The 26,698-nt window shown below is 47.1% G+C and overlaps 1 protein-coding gene across 1 annotated transcript in view; it reads left to right on the plus strand.

Annotated features, from left to right (window-relative positions):
• The first annotated feature begins 22,574 nt into the window (after positions 1-22,574).
• LOC141271411 (uncharacterized) overlaps positions 22,575-26,698 on the plus strand; it is a 248,451-nt gene continuing 244,327 nt past the window's right edge. The window contains exons 1-2 of the mRNA XM_073681495.1: positions 22,575-22,629; positions 22,764-23,660. Coding sequence (XP_073537596.1) covers positions 22,575-22,629; positions 22,764-23,660 — 952 coding nt within the window. The remainder of the gene's footprint in view (positions 22,630-22,763; positions 23,661-26,698) is intronic.

Here is a 26,698-nt window from a genome sequence, read left to right on the forward strand (position 1 = left end):
GGTGTTTGTTGTGGCACAATTTCAGCTTGCCCATGGCCACGTCCTCGTCCTTGGCCTCTGCATGCACCATCACCATCACGTCCACTTCCCCATCCCTTGCCACGTACCTTGCCCATTTTAAATGGAGGACAATATTTTCCACATTCACGAGAAATGGTTGATTTTGGAAAGCAGTTATATGTGATACGTCTGACAGAGAACCACGATTTTAAATAGCAGGCCTGTAATTTACTAATATTATTCTACACCCAGAAGTAGTGTGAATGGCTTGACCGACACACTGCAACAGAATGGAAAAGGAGGCCAATATTTTAAACGTTCAGTTCAAATTTCTGGATTTTTATCGCTGAAATATGGAACAGATCTGGCTTTATTCTGCCGTGAGCAGAAAAATGGTGTATTCTGGATTGCTTTTTAAGCAAATTACCAGGATTAAGATATAAAAAATAAAAATAAATTGCTTTTCTGTCTAGAAATATCTGTAATTATTACAGCAGCAGCAGACAGGATGTTAAATGGACCCTCTTGTGCTATATTGACGCGCCCCCTGGGGCCGTGGGGTACTCGATAGCCGGGCCGGTCCTTTTTGGGGGTACTCACGGTGGCAGTGACCCGGTCCATGGTCCAGGGCGGTCAATAAGAAAAGTCAATTAGGGAATAAAGATTTGTGACGCCACCCGTGGTATACGGCTATAGGTGGCCACCGCTGCTGTTCAGATCCACTGGGGCTGTTGGTGATGCAGCAAAGATGGTTCAGCTCTCCACGTGTAGAGCTAGGCCTCAGGGCAGTTAAATAGGGGATTTTAGATGTTGGTGTTGTAGTGCAAGGCAGGTGGCGCAGCTATTAAGTCAAGGACACAGTGAGCTGCAGTCTTCAATTGTTTACTCACAGTTGTTATGATGGTCCACGTTACAACTGCCAGCAGGTTATAACAGCCCACCGAGTCCTGTGTCCTCTGGGGAAGTGATCCAGCCAATTCTCAGATAACTTGGGTGCACTTGAACTGGACCCCCTTCTTGTGTACCTTTCTGGGTCGTCTCTCTCTGATGGCTCTCGCCCTCCTGCCCTGCACCTCACACACAGTGTCCCGAGCCAGTGGCTGCGGGCCTTGTCAGGCGACGTCCTCTTTGTCCCCTTTGGTCCTCTATAGCCACCTTTTCAGCGAGTGTGTGTGTGTGTATTTTTGCTATGGCACTTAAAGATACCACAACCTCCGGTTTTGCTAGCTGAGCCTTGTAGTCCTCCACTAATCTGGGGCCGGTCCCCTACTGCGACCTGATCCCTTCACGGTCAGTGTGAACTCGGGCTCATGGGTGGACTCTGCACTTCCCGTGCCCCTAGGATCCTTTCTCTCTCTCTCTAGAGCCTTTCTCACTGCTTCGGTTCTCTCTCTTCTACTGGGCCTCTCTGACTGGGCCCCCACGCCGTCTGAACCCTACTCCTCTATGGTCCTCACTTACTCCCTTCTTCTAGATGTTTCTACCTGTCTTTTATACTCCCTGTCATGTGACCCATGTCACCAACTGTCACTCTACGTGGTCCCCTCTACCTTCAGCCCTTCCTTCAGTGCTCCCCTAAACTACTTCCTCCACCCACCTCCTCTATTTAGTTCCATCCTCCAGACAGGGACCGGGTCTGCGCTTTCCCTCAGGAGCAGTCCTTACCTGAGAGTGGGGTACCACACCTCTGTCTGAGATGCAGTACCTCTGTGGTAACTGGACCCGCAGGGGCACCACAGCATCATACACTGCAGTCTGTCACATACACTGCCTGCTTGGCTAGCACTGATTTATATGCAGCTGGATTAGTCCTCAGAAGGACTGTTAGTTCAGATGGAGATATATACACTGCTCAAAAATATAAAGGGAACACTCAAATAACACATCCTAGATCTGAATGAATGAAATATTCTCATTGAATACTTTGTTCTGTACAAAGTTGAATGTGCTGACAACAGAATCACACAAAAATCATCAATGGAAATCAAATTTATTAACCAATGGAGGACTAGATTTGGAGTCACCCCCAAAATTAAAGTGGAAAAACACACTACAGGCTGATCCAACTTTGATGTATTGTCCTTAAAACAAGTCAAAATGAGGCTCAGTATTGTGTGTGGCCTCCACGTGCCTGTATGACCTCCCTACAACTCCTGGGCATGCTCCTGATGAGGTTGCGGATGGTCTCCTGTGGGATCTCCTCCCAGACCTGGACTAAAGCATCCGCCAACTCCTGGACAGTCTGTGGTGCAATGATACGTTGGTGGATGGAGCGAGACATGATGTCCCAGATGTGCTCGATCAGATTCAGGTCTGGGGAATCGGCGGACCAGTCCATAGCTTCAATGCCTTCATCTTGCAGGAACTGCTGACACTCCAGCCACATGAGGTCTGGCATTGTCCTGCATTAGGGGGAATCCAGAGCCAACTGTGACGTGCCCCCAGGGCCGTGGGGTACTCCGCAGCCGGGCCTCTGGTTGCCGGTATGGGGGTTATCACTGTGGCTGGCCCGGTCCGTGACCCGGGGCGGTCAGTGCAAAAAGGGGGTACTTTTATATGTGGTTTTTGGGATTATTCGTGACGCCACCTGTGGAGTGCGGCAAAGGGGTGCCGCCGCTGCGGAGCAGTCCTCTGGAGCTGGTGTAACGGCAGCAGGGATGGTGTGGCTCTCCACAGGTAGAGCTAGCTCCAGGGCAATGTAGGATGTGGAAGTTGCGCTGGGCGTTGTAGTGCTGTGAGGGAAAGATGGCGCAGATAAAGAATGGACTGAGGCAGTGCGGTGCAGTAATCAGTCTTTACTCAGTTTTTTTATGACAGTTCCACTGGTGCACTGTACGGGTGCTATCCTCCCACATCGCGCTGCGTTCACCAGGCAGGGGTTCAGTTCTTCCTCAGGTGATTTAGGAATGCCTGACAGAACCCCACTTTCTCATGTTCCTAGCTAGACCGTCTTCACGCTGGGTCTTTCTCCCTCCTGCCCTGCGCTTCCCCACTCTCAATCCTGCTCGGGTGCTCTGAAGTCCCTCCTGTCCGTCGGAGTTCACAGACCTGCTTGACATTCACTGGGATTAGAGAAGGGCTTCGGCAACTGACTATATAAGCCAGAATCCTCCGGTTTTTCCAGCCGGGACTTGAAGTACACGACTGGGCCAGGGGCCGGTCCCCTTCTTGCGGCCTACGATCCCTCTGTCTTCTGACAGATGCGGGGCGTACGGGTGCCTTCCTGCACTCGCCGTACCCCCTAGGATCCCTTCCTTAGAATGGAGCCTACTCCTTGCTCCCCTTCTGGGCCTCTAACACTAGGCCCTAGTTGCGGAGCAGAGCTCCTACTGAGACTCTGCTCCCGGACCGTCCTTCTGAACTGTCCTCTCACTACTGACTGATCTGCCACCCCAAGATGGCTTCCCTATATATACTCCTACCAAAGTGCTCCCCCTAACTACTTCCTCCACCCACACCCACTACTGGTTCCCCCTACCTTTGGTTCCCCCCCGCTCCAACTAGGGCCAGGGCTCAGCAGAAACATACATTGCATCTTGCCCCTCCAGCCAGCCTGGAGCAGTGTAGCGTTGGATGCAGGTGTTGGGGTTCCAGGCAGCACCCCCTCCTTACCTGAGAGAAGGGAGACACCACACCTCTGGGTGAGGTGCAGTACCTCTGTGGCGACTGAACCCTCAGAGGCGCCACAACCGCACCAGCATATGGTTTCACAAGGGGTCTGAGGATCTCATCTCGGTACCTAATGGCAGTCAGGCTACGTCTGGCGAGCACATGGAGGGCTGTGCGGCCCTCCAAAGAAATGCCACCCCACACCATTACTGACCCACTGCCAAACCGGTGAAGGATGTTGCAGTCAGCAGATCGCTCTCCACGGCGTCTCCAGACTCTGTCACGTCTGTCACATGTGCTCTGTGTGAACCTGCTTTCATCTGTGAAGAGCACAGGGCGCCAGTGGCAACTTTGCCAATCCTGGTGTTCTGTGGCAAATGCCAAGCGTCCTGTACGGTGTTGGGCTGTGAGCACAACCCCCATCTGTGGACGTCGGGCCCTCATACCACCCTCATGGAGTCGGTTTCTAACCGTTTGTGCAGACACATGCACATTTGTGGCCTGCTGGAAGTCATTTTGCAGTGGTCCTCCTGTTCCTCCTTGCACAAAGGTGGAGGTAGCGGTCCTGCTGCTGGGTTGTTGCCCTCCTACGGCCCTCTCCACGTCTCATGGTGTACTGACCTGTCTCCTGGTAGCGCCTCCAGCCTCTGGTCACTACGCTGACAGACACAGCAAACCTTCTTGCCACAGTTCTCATTGATGTGCCATCCTGGATGAACTGCACTACCTGAGCAACTTCTGTGGGTTATAGAGTCCGTCTCATGCTACCATGAGTGTGAAAGCACAACCAACATTCAAAAGTGACCAAAACATCAGCCAGAAAGCATTGGTACTGAGATGTGGTCTGTGGTCCCCACCTTCAGGACCACTCCTTTTTTGAGGATGTCTTGATAATTGTCAATAATTTCCATCTATTGTCTATTCCATTTGCACAACAGCATGTGAAATTGATTGTCAATCAGTGTTGCTTCCTAAGTGGACAGTTTGATTTCACAGAAGTTTGATTTACTTGGAGTTATATTCTGTTGTTTAAGTGTTCCCTTTATTTTTTTGAACAGTGTATATTATATTATATTATCTATAATATAACCGGGGATGCATGCCTCTGTCTGAAGCCTTTATAGACTGTGCAAGTGCGACACGCCTGCGCAGTCTGGCTCCAGACAGAAGAATGCATCGAGCTGTTACAGGTAAGAGGAGTGTGTATGGCGCCGGAGATCACGGTATGTATGTATGTATGTATATATATGTATGTGTGTGTGTAATATAAATTTATATGCAGAATTGTTAGGCAAGTTGTATGTTAGAGGATTATTTTTATTATTGACCAACAACTATGTTCTCAATCAACTCAACAGACTCATAAATATCCAAGTTTAATATTTTTGGAAGTTGGAGTGGTTTTTTTTTAGATTTGGCTATCTTAGGAGGATATCTGTTTGTGCAGGTAACTATTACTGTGCAGAATTATTAGGCAACTTAATAAAAACCAAATATAATCCCATCTCACTTGTTTATTTTCAGCAGGTAAACCAATATCAGTGCACAAAATTTAGAAATAAACATTTCTGACATACAAAAACAAAAACCAAAAAAATTAGTGATCAATATAGCCACCTTTCTTTATGATGACACTCAATAGCCTTCCATCCATAGATTCTGTCAGTTGCTTGATCTGTTTTCGATCAACATTGCGTGCAGCAGCCACCACAGCCGCCCAGACACTGTTCCGAGAGGTGTACTGTTTTCCCTCCCTGTAGATCTCACATTTTATGATGGACCACATGTTCTCTATGGGGTTCAGATCAGATGAACAAGGGGGCCATGTCATTATTTTTTCTTTTTTTAGACCTTTACTGGCCAGCCACGCTGTGGAGTAGTTGGATGCATGTGATGGCGCATTGTCCTGCATGAAAATCATGTTTTTCTTGAACGATACTGACTTCTTCCTGTACCACTGCTTGAAGAAGTTGTCTTCCAGAAACTGGCAAACTGGCAGTAAGTCTGAGAGTTGAGCTTCACTTCATCCTCAACCCGAAAAGGTCCCACAAGTTCATCTTTGATGATACCAGCCCATACCAGTACCCCACCTCCACCTTGCTGGCGTCTGAGTCGGAGTGGAGCTCTCTGCACTTTACTGATCCAGCCTCTGGCCCATCCATATGGTCCATCAAGAGTCACTCTCATTTCATCAGTCCATAAAACCTTTGAAAAATCAGTCTTAAGATATTTCTTGGCCCATTCTTGATGTTTTATCTTATGTTTCTTGTTCAAAGGTGGTCGTTTTTCAGCCTTCCTTACCTTGGCCATGTCCCTGAGTATCACACACCTTGTGCTTTTTGATACTCCAGTAACGCTGCAGCTCTGAAATATGGCAAAACTGGTGGTGAATGGCATCTTGGAAGCTTCACGCTTGATTTTCCTCAATTCATGGGCAGTTATTTTGCGCCTTTTTTGGCCAACACACTTCTTGCGACTCTCTTGGCTATTTGCCATGAAACGCTTGATTGTTCGGTGATCACGCTTCAAAAGTTTGGAAATTTCAAGACTGCTGCATCCCTCTGCAAGACATCTCACAATTTTGGACTTTTCAGAGCCCTTCAAATCTCTCTTCTGACCCATTTTGCCAAAGGAAAGGAAGTTGCCTAATAATTAAGCACACCTTATATAGGGTGTTGATGTTATTAGTCAACACCCCTTCTCATTACAGAGATACACATCACCAGATTTACTTAATTGGTAGTTGGCTCTCAAGCCTATGCAGCTTGGAGTAGGACAACATGTATAAAAAGTATCATGTGATCAAAATACTCATTTGCCTAATAATTCTGCACACAGTGTATATACAGTACAGACCAAAAGTTTGCACACACCTTCTCATTTAAAGATTTTTCTGTATTTTCATGACTTTGAAAATTGTACATTCACACTGAAGGCATCAAAACTATGAATTAACACATGTGGAATTATATACTTAACAAAAAAGTGTGAAGCAACTGAAAATATGTCTTATATTCTAAGTTCTTCAAAGTAGCCACCATTTGCTTTGATGACTGCTTTGCACACTCTTGGTATTCTCTTGATAAGCTTCAAGAGGTAGTCACCGTAAATGGTTTTCATTTCACAGGTGTGCCCTGTCAGGTTTAATAAGTGGGATTTCTTGCCTTATAAATGGGGTTGGGACCATCAGTTGTGTTGTGCAGAAGTCAGGTGGATACACAGCTGATAGTCCTACTGAATAGACTGTTAGAATTTGTATTATGGCAAGAAAAAAGCAGATAAGTAAAGAAAAACGAGTGGCCATCATTACTTTAAGAAATGAAGGTCAGTATGTTCTAAAAATTGGGAAAACTTTGTGTCCCCAAGTGCAGTTGCAAAAAACCATCAAGCGCTGCAAAGAAACTGGCTCACATGAGGACCACCCCAGGAAAGGAAGACCAAGAGTGACCTCTTCTTCTGAGGATAAGTTTATCCGAGTCACCAGGCTCAGAAATCGCAGGTTAATAGCAGCTCAGATTAGAGACCAGGTCAATGCCACAGAGAGTTCTAGCAGCAGACACATCTCTACAACAACTTTTAAGAGGAGACTTTGTGCAGCAGGCCTTCATGGTAAAATAGCTGCTAGGAAACCACTGCTAAGGACAGGCAACAAGCAGAAGAGACTTGTTTGGGCTAAAGAACACAAGTAATGGACATTAGACCAGTGGAAATCTGTGCTTTGGTCTGATGAGTCCAAATTTGAGATCTTTGGTTCCAACCACCGTGTCTTTGTGCGACGCAGAAAAGGTGAACGGATGGACTCTACATGCCTGGTTCCCACCGTGAAGCAGGGAGGAGGAGGTGTGATGGCGTGGGGGTGCTTTGCTAGTGACACTGTTGGGGATTTATTCAAAATTGAAGGCATACTGAACCAGCATGGCTACCAAAGCATCTTGCAGCGGCATGCTATTCCATCCGGTTTGCGTTTAGTTGGACCATCATTTATTTTTCAACAGGACAATGACCCCAAACACACCTCCAGGCCTCCACAGTCACCAGACCTGAACCCAATCAAGATGGTTTGGGGTGAGCTGGACCGCAGAGTGAAGGCAAAAGGGCCAACAAGTGCTAAGCATCACTGGGAACTCCTTCAAGATTGTTGGAAGACCATTTCTGGTGACTACCTCTTGAAGCTCATCAAGAGAATGCCAAGAGTGTGCAAAGCAGTCATCAAAGCAAAAGATGGCTACTTTGAAGAACCTAAAATATAAGACATAGTTTCAGTTGGTTCACACTTTTTTGTTAAGTATATAATTCCACATGTGTTAATTCATAGTTTTGATGCGTTCAGTGTGAATGTACAATTTTCATAGTCATGAAAATACAGAAAAATCTTTAAATGAGAAGGTGTGTCCAAACTTTTGGTCTGTACTGTATATAATATATATATATGTATACACTGCTCAAAAAAATAAAGGGAACACTTAAAAAACAGAATATAACTCCAAGGAAATCAAACTTCTGTGAAATCAAACTGTCCACTTAGGAAGCAACACTGATTGACAATCAATTTCACATGCTGTTGTGCAAATGGAATAGACAATAGATGGAAATTATTGGCAATTATCAAGACACACTCAATAAAGCAGTGGTTCTGCAGATGGGGACCACAGACCACATCTCAGTACCAATGCTTTCTGGCCGTTGCTTTGGTCACTTTTGAATGTTGGTTGTGCATTTGTTATGCTTGCGCCCGGACTGACTGGCGTGAGCGTGATTAGTGATCCCACTGTACCATGAACCGAGGAGTGCCTGGAGGGGCGTAACTAAGTATCAACCAGATCCGACCAAGGTCGCACGGCGGCTCAGTCGACTCCGTGAATCAAGGAGGAACCGAGCAGAGGGACCAGGTGCTACTCCAGGTCAGACCCCGGTCACAGCTGTTGACCCACAACGGTGAATGCAGGAACAGGCAGGTTAGACTGGCATACAGGCAGGTGGGTATTGGCAGGCACGGCTGGTATGCAGACAGGTGAGTACTGGCAAGCACGGCTGGTATGCAGGCAGGTGGGCACTGACAAGCACGGCTAGTATGCAGACAGGTGGGCACTGGCAAACACGGCTGGTATGCAGACAGGTGGGCACTGGCAAACACTGCTGGTATGCAGACAGGTGGGTACTGGCAAGCACGGCTGGAGTGCAGGGAGATACTGGCAAGCACGGCTGGAGTGCAGACAGGGAGATACTGGCAAGCATGGCTGGAGTGCAGACAGGGAGATACTGGCAAGCACGGCTGGAGTGCAGACAGGGAGATACTGGCAAGCACGGCTGGAGTGCAGACAGGGAGATACTGGCAAGCACGGCTGGAGTGCAGACAGGGAGATACTGGCAAGCACGGCTGGAGTGCAGACAGGGAGATACTGGCAAGCACGGCTGGAGTGCAGACAGGGAGATACTGGCAAGCACGGCTGGAGTGCAGACAGGGAGATACTGGCAAGCACGGCTGGAGTGCAGACAGGGAGATACTGGCAAGCACGGCTGGAGTGCAGACAGGGAGATACTGGCAAGCACGGCTGGAGTGCAGACAGGGAGATACTGGCAAGCACGGCTGGAGTGCAGACAGGGAGATACTGGCAAGCACGGCTGGAGTGCAGACAGGGAGATACTAGCAGGTTGGAGTGCAGGCTGGATAGGGTCCAGTACAGACTGGGAGACAGGAACAGAGCCGTAGATGCGGTAGACAAGCAGAGTAAAGCAAAACCGCCGGAGCGGTGGTCAAGGCAGAGCAGAGCGGAACCGCCGGAGCGGTGGTCAAGGCAGAGCAGAGCGGAACCGCCGGAGCAGTGGTCAAGGCAGAGCAAAGGGAAACCGCTGGCGCGGTGAGCAAGCAGAGCCAAACAGGGCTGAAAGTGCAGGCAGAGAGGACAGGACTCTGTTCACATGGAACAGACTGGAAAATACAGGAAGATGGCTAGAACACAGGAGGTAGATACGGAGGAAGGGAAAAGGGACAAGCAGAACCAGATACACACAAGGTACTTACTATGAAGTAGTGAGTGGACACAAAACTCACAAACAGAAGTACAGAGACAACGAGTTGGAGTTAGGTGCAGGTTCAGACACTGCAAGAAAAGGGAAGGTACGGACATAGAGACAAACAGGTAACAGGCTAGGAGAGAGTTCAGACAGGAACTGATACTGCAACGAGATACAAGAACGAGCCTGGGTATACAGCCCCCAGGGTGGCAGAAACAGACTAGATGTGAGAGATAACAGGTCTGGGTATTGTTACAACTCTCCTGTTAGTTTTTTTTTAGTTTGCTGGTCACATGACCAGTTTTGCCTATTTAATCCGGCTCCGCCCTCCTGGCATTGCTGGACTTCATTTGTATTTACTACTGTTGAGCTAGCTTGGTGCTCTGTTGCCGTTCTCTGTTAGTTTTGCTAGGTCTTCTGACCTCTTTACTTTTTGTTGTGTGTTTGTCTTTGACTGCTACAATTTCTGCTAGGAGGTGTCCAACTTTTCCCAGTCCCTAGTTCTTGTAGGGATTCCTCCCTCACATCTATAGGTCTTCGTACAGACTAGCCGAGGACTTTAGCGGGTCTGATCGCAGGATCAGGTTCCCCGTTACATCGTAGGGATCTAGTTTAGTTCTATTGTAGGGACAGATCTCCTGTCTTTCCTTAGTCTCTGTAGCAGATCATAACAGGTATGCAGCCCCCAGAGTGGCGGAAACGGACAAGATACACGACAGGACCTGGCAATTCAGTTGCAAAGACAAACTGAGTGAAGGTGTTGCTCAGGCACCTCCTTCTGGGTGGAGGGGGTTTAAATATCCAGTGACTCACAACAATAGGCTGGGGACGCATTAGGAGCGCGCCCACAGCAACTATAAGAATCAGGAAGTAACTGGGCCGCCGCCCTAAGCAATCGGACAAGAGACATGCACACAGCATGAACTGGAGCAAGGTTTGTAGGCTGGACTGATGGGTAAGATTGCGGTATTGCATAGTGGGAGGTGGTGCACTATTCAAGCACACCGCCAGGGATGTTACAGCTTTCACACTCGTGGTAGCATGAGACAGACTCTACAACCCACAGAAGTTGCTCAGGTAGTGCAGCTCATCCAGAATGGTACATGAATGCGAGCTGTGGCAAGAAGGTTTGCTGTGTCCACAACCAACATGGCTACGGCATTACAGTGATTGTCAGGCAAGCCCTGCATGTTCATTGGCTCTCTAAAGAGCGCCAAACATGCAGGGAGGGGACAGGAGCTCCCACCGAGCAACCCGGAAATACTCGTCGAGCATAGTGATGCTCGGGTGAGTACCGAGCAGTGGCTAGCACGTTCGCTCATCACTATTCATAACTCACATGACTTGAAAGGATAACCGCACATACCGGGAACTCCAGGTGGTTCACCAAATGGAAGATATTCGTTAGACTTCCAAGAGAGGAAAAGCTGCACTCTGTCCCATAAAAATGTATTTTATTGCAAATCATTAAAAAATGGATGTAGGAGAATACAGGTGCAAGAGATGGACGACGTCCGTTTCGCTCTCAATGGTAATTAAACGAGTCCAAACACATAATTTTTCAAACATCCTTTCATCATTTTTAGGAAGTTACAAGATTTAAATTGTTTATCAGCAAGTTTTCATATGTTGAGACAGATTTACAAGACCACTTTTTTGGGGAGGAAATAAAAAAAACACTTTTGAGAGGCCTATATTTTATAAAACTGCACACCTCACACTATCTAAAATTACATTCAGGAAGTTAATTAGCCTTTTAGGTGCTTCACAGAAACTATAAAACCAAGTGGAATGCTAAAATGAATAATTTTTTTACTTATTAAAATGTTGATTTTGTTTTTTTATTTTTTTAAAAAGCAAAAGGAGAAAATAGACTGAACATATCATTCTGGAAGTTCGGAATCCGACGATACCCCAACTATGGTTGTGAACTAATATTTGGGCACATGGCAGGTGTCATGTTATTGCCAGGGACAATGGACACCTACGCTGTCCCTAGAGCTACAGGTACCCTAGGCTACCCTTGTACCCCGGATTACATCTGATGCTGGAGTCTCATACCTTGCTATGCTCCTATATTAACTTATTTGTTCCCTCCTTCACCCAGGGGGGTATGCGACAGAAGTGTATAGAATAACACAAATCAGACAGACAGGAGTAAGCAGACAGGTATAAAAGAAAACTACGATCATACATATGCACTCACAAAACAACCAAGTGGGAAACATGGGGAGGTGTAGGTGGGACAAGCCAAATGGGAGAGGATAGGGAGGAAAATGCACAAACCAACTCCACACAGAAATCTCCTGAAAATCACTCGAAACATGGTTCTGGCTTATATCCTAAGTCATGTGATAAGGCTCGTTAAAGGGTCACCATTGACTTTTAGGATTGCTACTTCCTGTAGTTGGCACTAGAGTTCTGGTCCTCTTCCTCTCTGAAGAAACAATTTGCATATTTCCCAGAGGAGCATTGTGGCTTTAAAAGTCTTCTCACCATGACATGCTTAATGACGCGCCCCCTGGGGCCGTAGGGTACACGGTAGCTGGGCTTGTTCCTGTTGGAGTAGTCACGGTGGCAGTGACCCAGTCCGTGGCCAAGGGCGGTCAATAAAGAAAAGTCAATTGGGGAATAAAGGTTTTGGGATAAAGATTCGTGACACCACCCGTGGTATGCGGCTATGGGTGGCCGCTGCTGCTGTTCAGGTCCACTGGGGCTGTTGGTGACGCAGCAAAGATGGTTCAGCTCTCCACGGGTAGAGCTAGGCCTTAGGGCAATTAAAGAGATCAATTTGGATGTTGTTTGGTGCAGTGCAAGGCAGGTGACGCAGCAATTAAGTCAATGACACAGTGAGCTGCAGTCTTCAATTGTTTACTCACAGTTCTTATGATGTTCTACGTTACAACTGCCAGCAGGTTATCACAGCCCACCGAGTCCTGTGTCCTCCGGGGAAGTGATCCAGCCAACTCTCAGAATACTTGGGTGCACTTAATCAGTACCCCCTTCTTGTGTACCTTCCCAGGTCGTCTCTCTGTGCTGGCTCTCGCCCTCCTGCCCTGCGTCTCACACACAGCGTCCTGAGCCAGTGGCCTAAGGGCCTTGTCGGGCGACGTCCTTTCTGTCCCTTTTGTCCTATATGGCCACCTTTTCAGCGAATGTGTGTGGTTTTTGGCTACGGTACATGAAGATACCACAACCTCCGGTTTGCTAGCTGAGCCTTGTAGTCCTCCACTAGTCTGGGGCCTGTCCCCTACTGCGACCTGATTGCTTCATGGTCAGCGTGAAATTGGGTGCAAGGGTGGACTCCGCACTTCCTGTGCCCCTAGGATCCTTTCTCTCTCTGGAGCCTTTCTCACTGCTCCTGTCTTCTCTCCTCACTCTCCTACTGGGCCCCTCTGACTGGGCCCCACTCAGTCTGGACCTTACTCCTCCACGGTCCTCACTACTAAACTCCTTCTAGATGTTTCTACATGTCTTTTATACTCTGTCATGTGACCCACATCACCAACTGTCACTGTGTGTGCTCCCCTTTAACTTCAGTCCTTCCTTCAGTGCACCCCTAAACCACTTCCTCCACCCACCTCCTCTACCTAGTTCCACTGGGTCTGTGCTCTCCCTCAGGAGCAATCTGGACCTTCCCTAAAGGAGTGGCGTAGTGTTGGATGTGGGTGGTTGGGTCCCGGGTAGTGCTCCCTCCTTACCTGAGAGTGGGGTACCACACCTCTGGCTGAGATGCAGTACCTCTGTGGCAACTGGACCCGCAGGGGCGCCACACTTAACATGTCTCCGCAAGGAGAAATGTTACCCCTTAGCTACTAACACGGAACTTCTCCTTCAACTCCATACCAGGAAATGGTAAACTATCAATAGCAAGGAAGGAAGCAAGCCAGAAGATGGGTTCTTAAACCTGCAGGGAGAAACAAACTCAGAACAGCTGATACAGTAAAGACAGAGAACTCCAGGAGTTCACCTAAGTAGCTTAACCCTTGCAGCAACAGAGCAATGAAAACCAGAAGTGCTAATAGAATGGTGAAGCTGTTCTAACTACTACAAGTCTATGTGTAAGTGGCCACTTTGATCGTCTGATCCCACTCTGTCGCGGTATCCCCCATGACAGCAGGGATCAAAAGAGAAGGACATTTTGGTATTGAAAGCTAGATTTGCTGGAATAGTTTGCAGACCCCTTAAAATGACAGAAAACAGTAGAAAACTCAAATAAAAAGGAATTCATCTATAGGTGTAGTGACTATTTTGACCCCATAACTAGTGTTGAGCGATACCTTCCGATATCGGGAAATATCGGATCGGATTGGATAGGACCGATACCGAAAAAGTATCGGATATCGCCGATTCCGATACCGGAAACCAATGCAAGTCAATGGGACAGAAATATCGGAATGAAAATAAACCCTTTCTTTCCTTGTAGGTTAATTCTACATGAAGGAAAACAACTAAGAATAATGTAGAATGTATTGGGGAGGTGGGGGAGACAAAGGCATAGAGGTTTAGCCCAATCAAATGGAATAGCAGGAATTAATATTTTTTTTAAGACGTTCTGAGTTACGGAAATATTGACTATGTTAAGTATTTTTATATTTTGTCAGATATTTATGTTTCACTACTTCCATGCTCTTCACCTTCTTTTTTACTTCTCCCACACTTTCTCCTTCATCATCCTCAGCATCTTTTTCATCCACTTTTTCTTCACCTTATTCATCTTCTTCACCTTCTTCGTATTATTCTTTTTTTTTTACATTCTTCATATTCTACTTCTTCATCTTCTTCATATTCTTCTTCTTCATCATATTCTTATTTGTGACAGGCATTCCTGTAGTTGTTATCTATAAAAGGTTGGACATTACACCTTTCGTTCTGCCCATCACAAAAGATTTACAACAGGATTTGTCCGCGTTCAGTTTGGCCTGCAGCAGCAGGTCTTTTCCAGGGGCACCACGAGGAGGAACGGACTCACCCCCATACACTGCTTAGTCATCTTCTGCTTATAATTTAGATATTATCTTTTGCTCTGATTTTTAGTCTTGTGCTTAATGTTCTTCCGCTTTTTGTTCTGCAGCTTCTTGTATTTCTGCTTCTTGGTTTTCTGTCTCTTGTTCTTCTGTATCTTGGTGCTTGTCTTCTCTTCTTTGTCCTCTTGGTCAACTTCTTCAGGGTCATCTTCTTGGTCTTCTTTGGGGTGGTCTTCAGGGTCGTCGTCTTCGGGGTCCTCGTCTTCTTCGGGGTGGTCTTCAGGGTCCTCGTCTTCTTCGGGGTGGTCTTCAGGGTCCTCGTCTTCTTCGGGGTGGTCTTCGGGGTCCTCGTCTTCTTCGGGGTGGTCTTCGGGGTCCTCGTCTTCAGGGTCGTCGTCTTCGGGGTCCTCATCTTCAGGGTTCTCGTCAGGGAGATCCAGAGTGATTACCAAGAACCATTTCAAAAAGCTTGAACTTGGAAATGTAGCAGAAGGTACAAGAAGGCTGAGGAACTACCGAGGACCAGCTGACGGTACTGGAACCCGGATGGGTAGCAGAAGGTACAAGAGCCAATGGAACTACCGAGGACCAGCTGACGGTACTGGAACTCGGTTACTAAGGAGGAGGTACCTGTGCCAGAAAGCACTACCAAGGACCAGCAGACATTGGTGGAACTTGGATACCGAGAAGGAGGCACCTAATCCAAAGGCACTGCCGAGAACCAGCTGACGGCACTGGAACCCGGATGGGTAGCAGAAGGTACCCATGTAAAAAAAAGTTTCAAGGCCGCGAGCCGGCCGCAGTTACCAAAACCCACAGTCCTACAGGGGGTGCTTGTCCTATTGGCACTATGGAACCAGCCTTCATTGCCAGATCCCGCAGCCCACATAGGAGTCACCTAAACTGCAGGCACCATAGAGTCGGCTAACCCGACCGCAACACGACAGGACAACGCATTGGAGGCAAAGTGACGTTGACACTACCCGGAAACAGTTGGCGTGCTGGAACCAGGCTGGGCAGGAGGGAGTACCCGTGCCAAAGACACTGCCGAGAACCAGCTGACGGTACTGGTACCCGGATGGGTAGTAGAAGGTACAAGAGCAAATGGAACTACCGAGGACCAGCTGACTGTACTGGAACCCGGATGGGTAGCAGAAGGTACAAGAGCCAATGGAACTGCCGAAGACCAGCTGACGGTACTGGAACTCGGTTACTAAGCAGGAGGTACCTGTGCCAGAAAGCACTACGAAGGACCAGCAGACGTTGGTGGAACTTGGATACCGAGAAGGAGGCACCTAATCCAAAGGCACTGCCGAGAACCAGCTGACGGTACTGGAACCCGGATGGGTAGCAGAAGGTACCCATGTAAAAAAAAGTTTCAAGGCCGCAAGCCAGCCGCAGTTACCCACAGTCCTACAGGGGGTGCTTGTCCTATTGGCACTATGGAACCAGCCTTCATTGCCAGATCCCACAGCCCACATAGGAGTCACCTAAACTGCAGGCACCATAGAGTCGGCTAACTCGACCGCAACACGACAGGACAACGCATTGGAGGCAAAGTGACGTTGACACTACCCGGAAACAGCTGGTGTGCTGGAACCAGGCTGGGCAGGAGGGAGTACCCGTGCCAAAGACACTGCTAGGAAACAGCTGGCGGTGCTGGAACCCAGGGTAAATACTAAAAACAGAGTGGAGCCAGAGGCGTAATTGGAGCAACTTTAAAATCTGTAGTAGTGTGAATGTGGACAGAGCAGGAGAATTCGCCGGACACACAGCTGGGGAACAGCTGACGTTACTGAACCCCAATAACACTGGAGCAAGCGTTGACTGTGCAGACGGTACTTCTGAGCAGCAACTAGCGGTATGGGAGCCCAGGGTAAATGCTAAAAACAGAGGAGCCAGAGGTGTAATTGGAGCAAGTTTTAAATCAGTAGTACAGTGGATGTGGACAAAGCAGGAGAATTTGCCGGACACACAGCTGGGGAACAGCTGACGTTACTGAACCCCAATAAGACTGGAGCAAGCATTGACTGTGCAGACGGCACTTCTGAGCAGCAACTAGCGGTATTGGAGCCCAGGGTAAATACTAAAAACAGAGGAACCAGAGGTGTAATTGGAGCAACTTTAAAATCTGTAGTAGTGAGAATGTGGACAGAGCAGGAGAAATTGCCGTCCGCACAGCAGGGGAACAGCTGATGTTACTGAACCCCAATAACACGGCAGCAAGTGTTGACTGTGCAGACGGCACTTCCGAGCGCCGACTGGTGATGTTGGAGCTCAGGGATAATACTGAAAACAGAGGAGCCAGAGGTGTAATTGGAGCAACTTTAAAATCTGTAGTAGTGAGAATGTGGACAGAGCAGGAGAAATTGCCGTCCGCACAGCAGGGGAACAGCTGAAGTTACTGAACCCCAATAACACGGCAGCAAGTGTTGACTGTGCAGACGGCACTTCCGAGCGCCAACTGGCGGTGTTGGAGCTCAGGGATTACAGTTCAGGTCGTAGAAACATGAACACAACAGGAGACCTGGATACTGTTGCCAACCAATTATTTATTCTGGAAGAGGACTGGCAAATTCATGAGAGATCCAGGCCTTGTTCATTTTGAGAAAAGTAAGCCGGTCAACGTTATCGGAGGATAGTCGCATGCGACGGTCTGTTAGTACACCACCTGCGGCACTAAAGACGCGTTCCGATAATACACTAGCAGTAGGGCAAGCTAGCACCTCCAATGCATACTGACTAAGCTCTGGCCATGTATCCAGCTTACAGACCCAAAACTTGAAGGGAGAAGAGCCGTCTGGGAGTACACTAAGAGGGCAAGACATGTAGTCTGTCACCATCTGACGGAAACGTTGCCTCCTGCTGACTGGAGTCGTCTGTGATGGTGTAGACACTTGTGGCGGGGGGGACACAAAACTTTACCACATTTCGGCCATACTGGTCTTGCCTTGTGCTGAGGCGCTGCTTCTGCTCCCTCTTTGTGCAGAGCTTCCTCCACTGCCTCGACGCACTGAGCTGCTTTGTAAAGCACTAGCAGCACTGCTCTCGGTTGGAATGGAGAACATGATGGAATGCACCAGTGCGTCTAGGTACTCCCGCATTTTACGCTCCCGGTTCAACGGTGTTATGAGGCTTTGTAAGTTGTCCCGGTAGCGAGGATCTAGGAGGGTGGACACCCAATAATCAGCCGTGTTGAGAATGTGGGCGATGCGGCGGTCGTTTCTCAGGCACTGCAGCATGAAATCAACTATGTGCTGCAGACTGCCAACTGGCCAAGAAACGCTGTCCCCTGCTTGAGGCGTGATCTCTGCCTGCTCTGCATCACCCCCACCCTCGCTCTAGATACTGACTACTAGAGCATTGTGTACCTCCCTCCTCTGGACAGATGTCTTCCTCATCCATTGACTCCTCCTCATCCTCCTCACAAAGTGTCCCCTGCCTAGGCCTTTGTGAGGAACCACGTTGCGCAGACTGTAGAGAAGCAGATGGCATTTGTGACTCCTCATCCTCCACCTCTTCCAAAACCTCGTCCCTTAGTGCTTGCAGTGTTTTTTCAAGCAGGCAGATAAGGGGGATAGTCATGCTGACTAGTGCATCATCTGCACTCGCCATCCGCGTGGAATAATCGAAGGCACGCAAAACGTGGCAAATGTCCTTCATAGAGGCCCACTCATTGGTGGTGAAGTGTGAACAGCGCGCACTGCGACTTGTTTGCGCCTGCTGCAGCTGGTACTCCATTACTGCTGCCTGCTGCTCACACAACCTCTCCAACATATGTAACGTTGAATTCCACCTGGTGGGTAGGTCACATATGATGCGATGTTCCGGAAGACGTAATCGGCGCTGCAATGCGTGATCTTGCGTTGCTGGAACACCGCAAGTGAGCGCACTCTATGCGGACCTTGTGAAGCAGTGCATCAAGATCCGGATAGTCCCTCAAAAAACTCTGCATGACCAAGTTGAGCACATGTGCCAGACATGGGATGTGAGTGAGGTTGCCTAGGCCCAGAGCTGCCACCAGATTTTGGCCATTGTCACACACTACCAGGCCTGGCTGGAGATTCGCTGGCACAAACCACACGTCGCTCTGCTGCTTGATGGCATTCCAGAGCTCCTGCGCTGTGTGGCTTCGATTCCCCAAATAAATTAATTTTAATACGGCCTGTTGACGTTTGGCCACGGCTGTGCTCATATCGGTCATCATAACAGGTAACCAACCGTTCACGGGTTGATGTGGAGGTAGACCGTGACAGCTCCTGCAGCGCTGATTCAGAGGAACTGGAGTATGAGGAGGAGTCAATGTGTACAGACTGGATTCCTGCAATCCTTGGAGTTGGCAGATAACGTACAGCGCCACTCTCAAGATCTGTACCCGGCTCCACAACATTTACCCAATGGGCAGTGAGGGAAAGGTATCGTCCCTGTCCATGCTTACTGGTCCACGCATCGGTGGTCAGGTGGACCTTGCTACTGACGGCGTTTTGTAGCCCATGTTTAACTTTTCCCTCCACATGATGTTGCAGGGCAGGGACGGCTTGCCTGCTGAAATAAAAGCGGCTGGGCACGTTGTATTGTGGGACTGCCAATGCCATAAAGTTACGGAATTTGTCAGTCTCCACCAGCCTGAATGATAGCATTTCAAGGGCCAGTAGTTTAGCAATGCCAGCATTCAGAGCCTGTGCTCGGGGGTGGTTTGCCGAGTATGGGCGCCTTTTCTCCCATGCCTGTGCTAACGATGGCTGTAGACTGGCCTGGGAGTGTGAGGATGACTGGGAAAGTGGTGCTGTGGGTGGAATTACACTGTGTCTCTGTACAACAGTGCCAGAGATTCTTCCATGGCGATCCTGTGAGGAAGCCGAACCAGCTGTGTGTGAGCTGGAGGAAGAGGCTACAACACAAGCTGAAGAGGTGGTAGGTGGCGCTGTAGGTTGGCCTAGGTCTTCAGTGTGTTTTTGTAACTCCACCACGTGCTTGGTCCGCACATGTTTCCACATACTGTATTTGTGGTATTGAGGTTGCTGACACTTTTCCCTTTTTTCACCTTCTGATTACACAGCTTGCATTTGACAAAGCAAATGTCATCTGCAACTGTGTCAAAAAAGGACCAGGCATTGCAAGTCTTGGGAGCGCCCGCTTTGGATTTTGGAAGAGCCATGCTCCTAATGGGTGCCGAAGTGGAGGCTACAGGCAACCAAGTCTGCCCCCTCCCTCTCCCTCCTTTTTGGGCTGTTCGGGGAATCTCTTCCTCAGAGCTGCTCCCACCACCTTCCTGTCCCTCACGCCATGATGGGTCAAGGACCTCATCATCTACACCACCCTCTTCAAACAACTGCTTCTCCTGGGTAGTCTCGACAGGACAGTACGCACCAGAAAGTGGCACCTGAGTCTCATCATCAGATGCGTACTGAGGTGTGCTGCTGACCATAGGCACTGGCCCACCCGCCTCTTCAGATTCAGAGAGACAAAACGGTTGCGCATCACTGCATACTACCTCTTCTTCAAATTCTCGAATTCTGCTTGGCTGGCCCCCTCTTTCCAAGCCAAGAGATTCAGAGAACAGAAGTAGAGATGGCTCCTGTCCAGGGCTCTCTGACTGCCTGGGCAATTTGGCAGGTGGTGAAGAGACAGATGGGTGCTCTTCAGTGCTCAGGACCTGAGAGGATCTGGAACTAATTGAAGTCGATGCGTTAGCTGCCATCCATCCGACAACGGCTTCAATTTGGTCTTCCCGCAGCAGTGGGGTATGGCTAGCTCCTACAAAACTGCGCATAAAGGACTGTTCCCTGGTAAAACTGGGGGATGCTGAGTCACTGGTGCCCGCAGCAGGCACAGAATCCGCACGTCCTCTCCCTGCAGGCACAGAATCCTCACGTTCTCTCCCTGCAGAAACTCCACGCCCACGACCACATGCCTTACTCCCTGCCTTCTTCATCTTGGTAGACTGATAAAGATAGGCAGAAAAGTACTAAGGGCTTAGAGTGCTTATTCCTGAACAGCTGCTAACAGGTATAAGAAACACTAATTTTATAAAGTGTGGACTAGACTTTAATATGAGCTAATGTGGCCTACACAACTGTAAAGTGGAGTGTTTGGTGAACTTTATTTAGGGTTTTTTTGTCACAAAAAGACACTGGATGTGCCTAAAGATGTAATACCAATAGTATCACAAACTTTTTGTAGCTATTACAATGTAGGAAGGTAACCTACAATGCAATAGATGAGGCTACAAAAAATAGGCTAATACTAATCTGGCTGGGGCTGCAGGGCCCAATGCTGCAGAAAGGCTCCTCTAACTACTCCTATATAGTGTGCTTGGAACCTATTTAGCTGAATACGGATGGAACCACCACACTAATAGAAGAAATCAGGAAAAATTATGAATTGGCAAAAAAGGACAATGTATGAGGCAGTGAGACACACAGAGTGCACTACAACAAGACGTAGCTGAAGTACACACTACAGGGTGAGCTGCACTCACACACACAGACCTTGCAGACAGCGGTGAACAGTACAGATGCAGAGCACTGTGCACTAGCGCTGCAAGACCAAAAAAATTTCTCTATCTAGTCCTATATAGTGTGTTTGGAACCAATTTAGCTGAATACGGATGGAACCACCACGCAGAGCTCTCTCCCATGACCTGTTTATACCAAGGATGGTGACAAAGACGAGGGGGCACACTATGCGTCTGGAGGAAAGGAGGTTCCTGCACCAGCATAGAAGGGGATTCTTTACGGTCAGAGCCGTGAGACTCTGGAACTCTCTGGGACAGGAAGTGGTGATGTCCAACTCACTGAATGAGTTCAAGAGAGGCCTGGACGCCTTTCTTGAGAACAATAAAATTACATCTTATGCTTAGTGATAGTTAATTAATCCAGGGATTTAATCTGACTGCCAGATTGGTGTCGGGAAGTGAATTTTTCCTCAATGATGTAAATTGGCCTATACCGCATGTTTTTTTTTTGCCTTCCCCTGGATCAACGCTGCGGAATAGCTGCAGTGCACAAGAAATAGGCTGAACTGGATGGACGCTTGTCTTTTTTCGGCCTTATAAACTATGTAACTATGTAACACTAATAGGAGATATCAGGAAAATTATGAATTGGCAAAAAAGGACAATGTATGAGGCAGTGACACACACTGAGTGCACTACAACCACACGTGGTTGAAGCACACACTACAGGGTGAGCTGCACTCGCACACACAGACCTTGCAGAAAGCGGTGAACAGCACAGAGAACTGTAAAGCAGAATAGACCAAATAGGTAGCTAAAACTGTCCCTCAGAACAACAGCGTCCTATCCCTAACTGAATTCACAGCAGAGTGAGCTCAAAATGGCGGCGGCGGCTTTTATAGTGCATCATGACATCATTTCAGCAGCCAATCACAGCCATACCATTAGTTAAGATGCCTACATGCCTAACAGGATGTGCCCACACTTCTTAGGATCCTCATTGGCTGAATAAAATGAAACTGGCTCATTGCATTATGGGAACTTCCGATTCCGGTATACGATATTGCAAAAGTATCGGAATTAAGTATCGGAATTCCGATACCGCGAATATCGGCCGATACCCGATATTTCAGTATCGGAATGCTCAACACTACCCATAACACTTTTTGGATTAGCACACAGTGGATGTTGCAGAGTGAAATTGCAAAAACACATAGTGCCCAGCTTGTGCTTCTGGAATAATGCACACAGTAAAATAAGAGGTTTGATCTTGCTACAGCAATGCTAAACATACGGATGCTAAGTGTGGTTTGGGCACATTGCAGGGCTTAGAAGGGGGATTCCTGTATTGGTTTATGTAAGACCTGTTGTTTTTCAAGCTACTAGTAATGTCAAAACCTATTTTTTCATAATGGACCTCAGTGAGGGGCTTGCTTTTATGCTGGATGAGTAGAAGTTTTAATTTGTATCATTTTTGGCTACATAATGTTTTTTATGGCTTTTTATTCCAATATTGGGGAGGCAGAATGAACAAAGACAGCGGAACATCACAATCTACTGGCTTGGGGTTTAAGGTCTACTGTTTGATTGTGAACTGTTTCTGCCTTACTGAATCATTTGAATTGTGATTTGCTATCAAAACTTTATGTACAAATGTTGTAAAATTATAATTAAAGATATATTATTTGAAAATAATTTGGTTTCTTTCTTGGCAGATAACAATACTTTGAGATCAGAGGACCCTCTGACATCTTCATTTTTTAAATCGGATGACCTTAATATCACGCAAGATACAATCGAAGTGAAAGCTATTTTTCCAGATATTCCATCATCCTTACACAGTGAAGATCTATCATCTGATTCTTTTAAACAGATCCAATTGTCTGATTCATTATGGACTATTAGGGAAAATCAAAATCAAAGTGTTCTTACAGCAAAGAAGCCATCTACAAGTTCAGAGTGTGGAAAAAGTTTTCCCCTTAAACAGTTTCAAAAAATTCCCACAAAGGAGAGAATATTTTCTTGTTCAGAATGTGGGAAATATTTTAACCGTAAATCACATCTTGTTAGACACCAGAGAATTCACATTGGGGAGAAGCCATATTCATGCTCAGAATGTGAGAAATACTTTAGCTGTAAATCATATCTTGTTAGACACCAGAGAATTCACATCGGGGAGAAGCCATATTCATGCTCAGAATGTGGGAAATATTTTAGCCAGAAATCGCATCTTCTTAGACACCAGAGAGTTCAGACCGGGGAGAAGCCACATTCATGCTCAGAATGTGGGAAATATTTTAACAGTAAATCACATCTGGTCGTACACCAGAGAATTCACAGAGGGGAGAAGCCATATTCATGCTCAGAATGTGAGAAATATTTTATCTGGAAATCCCATCTTGTTAGACACCAGAGAATTCACAGAGAGGAAAAGCCATATTCATGCTCAGAATGTGGGAAATATTTTAGCCAGAAATCACATCTTGTTGTACACCAGAGAAATCACACCGGGGAGAAGCCATATTCATGCTCAGTATGTGGGAAATATTTTAACAAGAAATCCTATCTTGTTATACACAAGAGAATTCACACCGGGGAGAAGCCATATTCATGCTCATAATGTGAAAAATTTTTTTAGCCGTAATTCACATCTTGTTAAACACCAGAGAATTCACAAAGGGGAAAAGTCATATTCATGCTCAGAATGTGGGAAATACTTTAACCGTAAATTACATCTGGTTATACATCAGAGAATTCACACAGGGGAGAAGCCATATTCATGCTCAGAATGTGAGAAATATTTTAGCTGGAAATCAAGTCTTGTAAGACATCAGAAAATTCACACTGAGAACGTGGGAGATGTCTTAAAGGCAAATTGGACCTTGTTACACATGAGAGAAGACACACAGGGAAAAAGCCATAATTCCCATGTCTGAACAAACTTCTTTATCTTATTGATATTAGAACATTTAAAAAGTAATTTGCAATTTGAACATTTTTAATCTAAATTTGACAATTATCTTCGGTGTCAAATGAATCCTATGTATAATGAACAGTTGCAAAATTCTATACTCAGTCAGTCCAAGCATGAAGTATACTAGACGATTGTGATTCCTTCATTGGTCCAACTACATTCTCCCATATACTTTTTTCTGGACCAGAGGTCGGCCCATCCTGTTCCCTGATTATGGCATTAGATAGCAGGATAATATTATCTTACTAATGGAATCTCTCAGTAACAAACGTTTGTTTTTTGTTTTTAAATATATCCCTTTTTCCATAAAGGGTTTGTCCCACAACCAATGTACATTTTAATCAATAGATCTCGGGGGGGAAAAAAATGTTACACAATTGGATGTGTTAAAAAAAATATTCCTGTGCTGAGATAATCTTAGTACAGAACAGGGGCACATTTCTGAGTAATGGCTGTGTCTGATTATACCACAGCTTCTGGGGAGGGGAGGAAGCAAAAGAGGGTATACAGACATGACCGGATGGGATTTCAGCTGATTCTTTTGTAAGGTAAAATATATGTTTTTAACAGAAATGGAAATGTTTTACCTAACCGAATGAATCAGCTGCGATCCCATGCTGTCCTGTCTGTATCCTCTCTTTTGCTTCTTCCCCTGCCCAGGAGCTGTGATTTATTAAGACCATTTTCCTGCAGTCAGAAACGGTCATTACACAGTACACAGCAGGGGCACATTTATAAGATTATCTCCGCACAGGAATAATTTTTTTTACACATACTATTGTGGAACTTATTTTAACTCCAAGTTCTATTGATTAAAATGTACTTTGTTAGGGGAACAGCAAGTGCAAAGGCTGCTATAGCAATTGTAGCTATGAAATACACAAAGGAATTTGGAATTGGCAATCCCCTTCTTTTAGAGATAAAGCAGCTTTAGCGTACGCTGTATGCGTCTAAAATCTCTGTTTGTGAATAAATTTTGTGATTTTTTTTTTTTTGAATACTTATTTGGTATCCTTATTGGGCTGTTAGAGAGCACATACAAAATGGCAAGATTATTTTTTTTCTATTCGGATATTGTTATTCTGAATTTTAAAGAGAAATTACAATAAAATACCCTTCATACTTCTCCTTTCTCTATACTTGGAATGCTGGGGTAAGATTACCTCCACAGAGACCACATGTACAGAAATATTAGGGCTACAGCAACATCACATATGTAGTGATGAGCGAGCATGTTCACTACTGCTCGGTGCTAGCCCGAGCATCTCACTGCTCGACATGCTCGGCGCTCACCAAGTGTTTCCGGGGTTGCTCGGAGGGAGCTCGGGTCTACTCCCTGCATGTTTGGCGCTCTTTACAGAGCCAGTGAACATGCAGGGATTGCCAGCCAGTCACTGTAAAGCCGTAGCCATGTTGGTTGTGGCATTACAGTGATTGGCTGGCCGCACAGCGTCATCAGGTCTATATCAAACCTGGCGCCGCCATGCTAGTCACAGTCACTCCGGAATCAGACAGTGTAGGGAGAGGTGCTGCTGCGTCAGGGAGAGATTTGCTTGTTTCTAGTTAGTGTAGGTATACCAAACTACACTGCTCAAAAAAATAAAGGGAACACTTAAACAACAGAATATAACTCCAAGTAAATCAAACTTCTGTGAAATCAAACTGTCCACTTAGGAAGCAACACTGATTGACAATCAATTTCACATGCTGTTGTGCAAATGGAATAGACAGTAGATGGAAATTATTGGCAATTATTAAGACACTGTCAATAAAGGAGTGGTTCTGCAGGTGGGGACCACGGACCACATCTCAGTACCAATGCTTTCTGGCTGATGTTTTGGTCACTTTTGAATGTTGGTTGTGCTTTCACACTCGTGGTAGCATGAGACAGACTCTACAACACACAGAAGTTGCTCAGGTATCAGGCTCATCCAGGATGGCACATCAATGAGAGCTGTGGCAAGAAGGTTTGCTGTGTCTGTCAGCGTAGTGTTCAGAGGCTGGAGGCGCTACTAGGAGACATGGAGGGGGTTGTAGGAGGGCAACACCCCAGCAGCAGGACCGCTACCTCCGCGGAGGAGCACTGCCAGAGCCCTGCAAAATGACCTCCACCAGGCCAAAAATGTGCATGTGTCTGCACAAACAGTTAGAAACCGACTCCATGAGAGTGGTATGAGGGCCCGACGTCCACAGATGGTGGTTGTGCTCACAGCCTAACACCGTGCAAGACGCTTGGCATTTGCCACAGAACACCAAGATTGGCAAAGTCGCCACTGGCGCCCGGTGCTCTTCACAGATGAAAGCAGGTTCACACTGAGCACATGTGACAGAGTCTGGTGACACCGTGGAGAGCGATCTGCTGCCTTCAACATCCTTCAGCATGACCGGTTTGGCAGTGGGTCAGTAATGGTGTGGGGTGACATTTCTTTGGAGGGCCGCACAGACCTCCATGTGCTTGACAGAGGTAGCCTGACTGCCATTAGGTACCGAGATGAGATCCTCAGACCCCTTGTGAGACCATATGCTGGTGTGGTTGGCTCTGGGTTCCTCCTAATGCACGACAATGCCAGACCTCATGTGGCTGGAGTGTGTCAGCAGTTCCTGCAAGATGAAGGCATTGAAGCTATGGACTGGCCCGCCCGTTCCCCAGACCTGAATCCGATTGAGCACATCTGG

The sequence above is a fragment of the Phyllobates terribilis genome, unplaced genomic scaffold (assembly GCF_046119375.1).
Source record: "Phyllobates terribilis strain yellow unplaced genomic scaffold, ASM4611937v1 Scaffold_5__5_contigs__length_657084704, whole genome shotgun sequence".
Taxonomy (NCBI): domain Eukaryota; kingdom Metazoa; phylum Chordata; class Amphibia; order Anura; family Dendrobatidae; genus Phyllobates; species Phyllobates terribilis.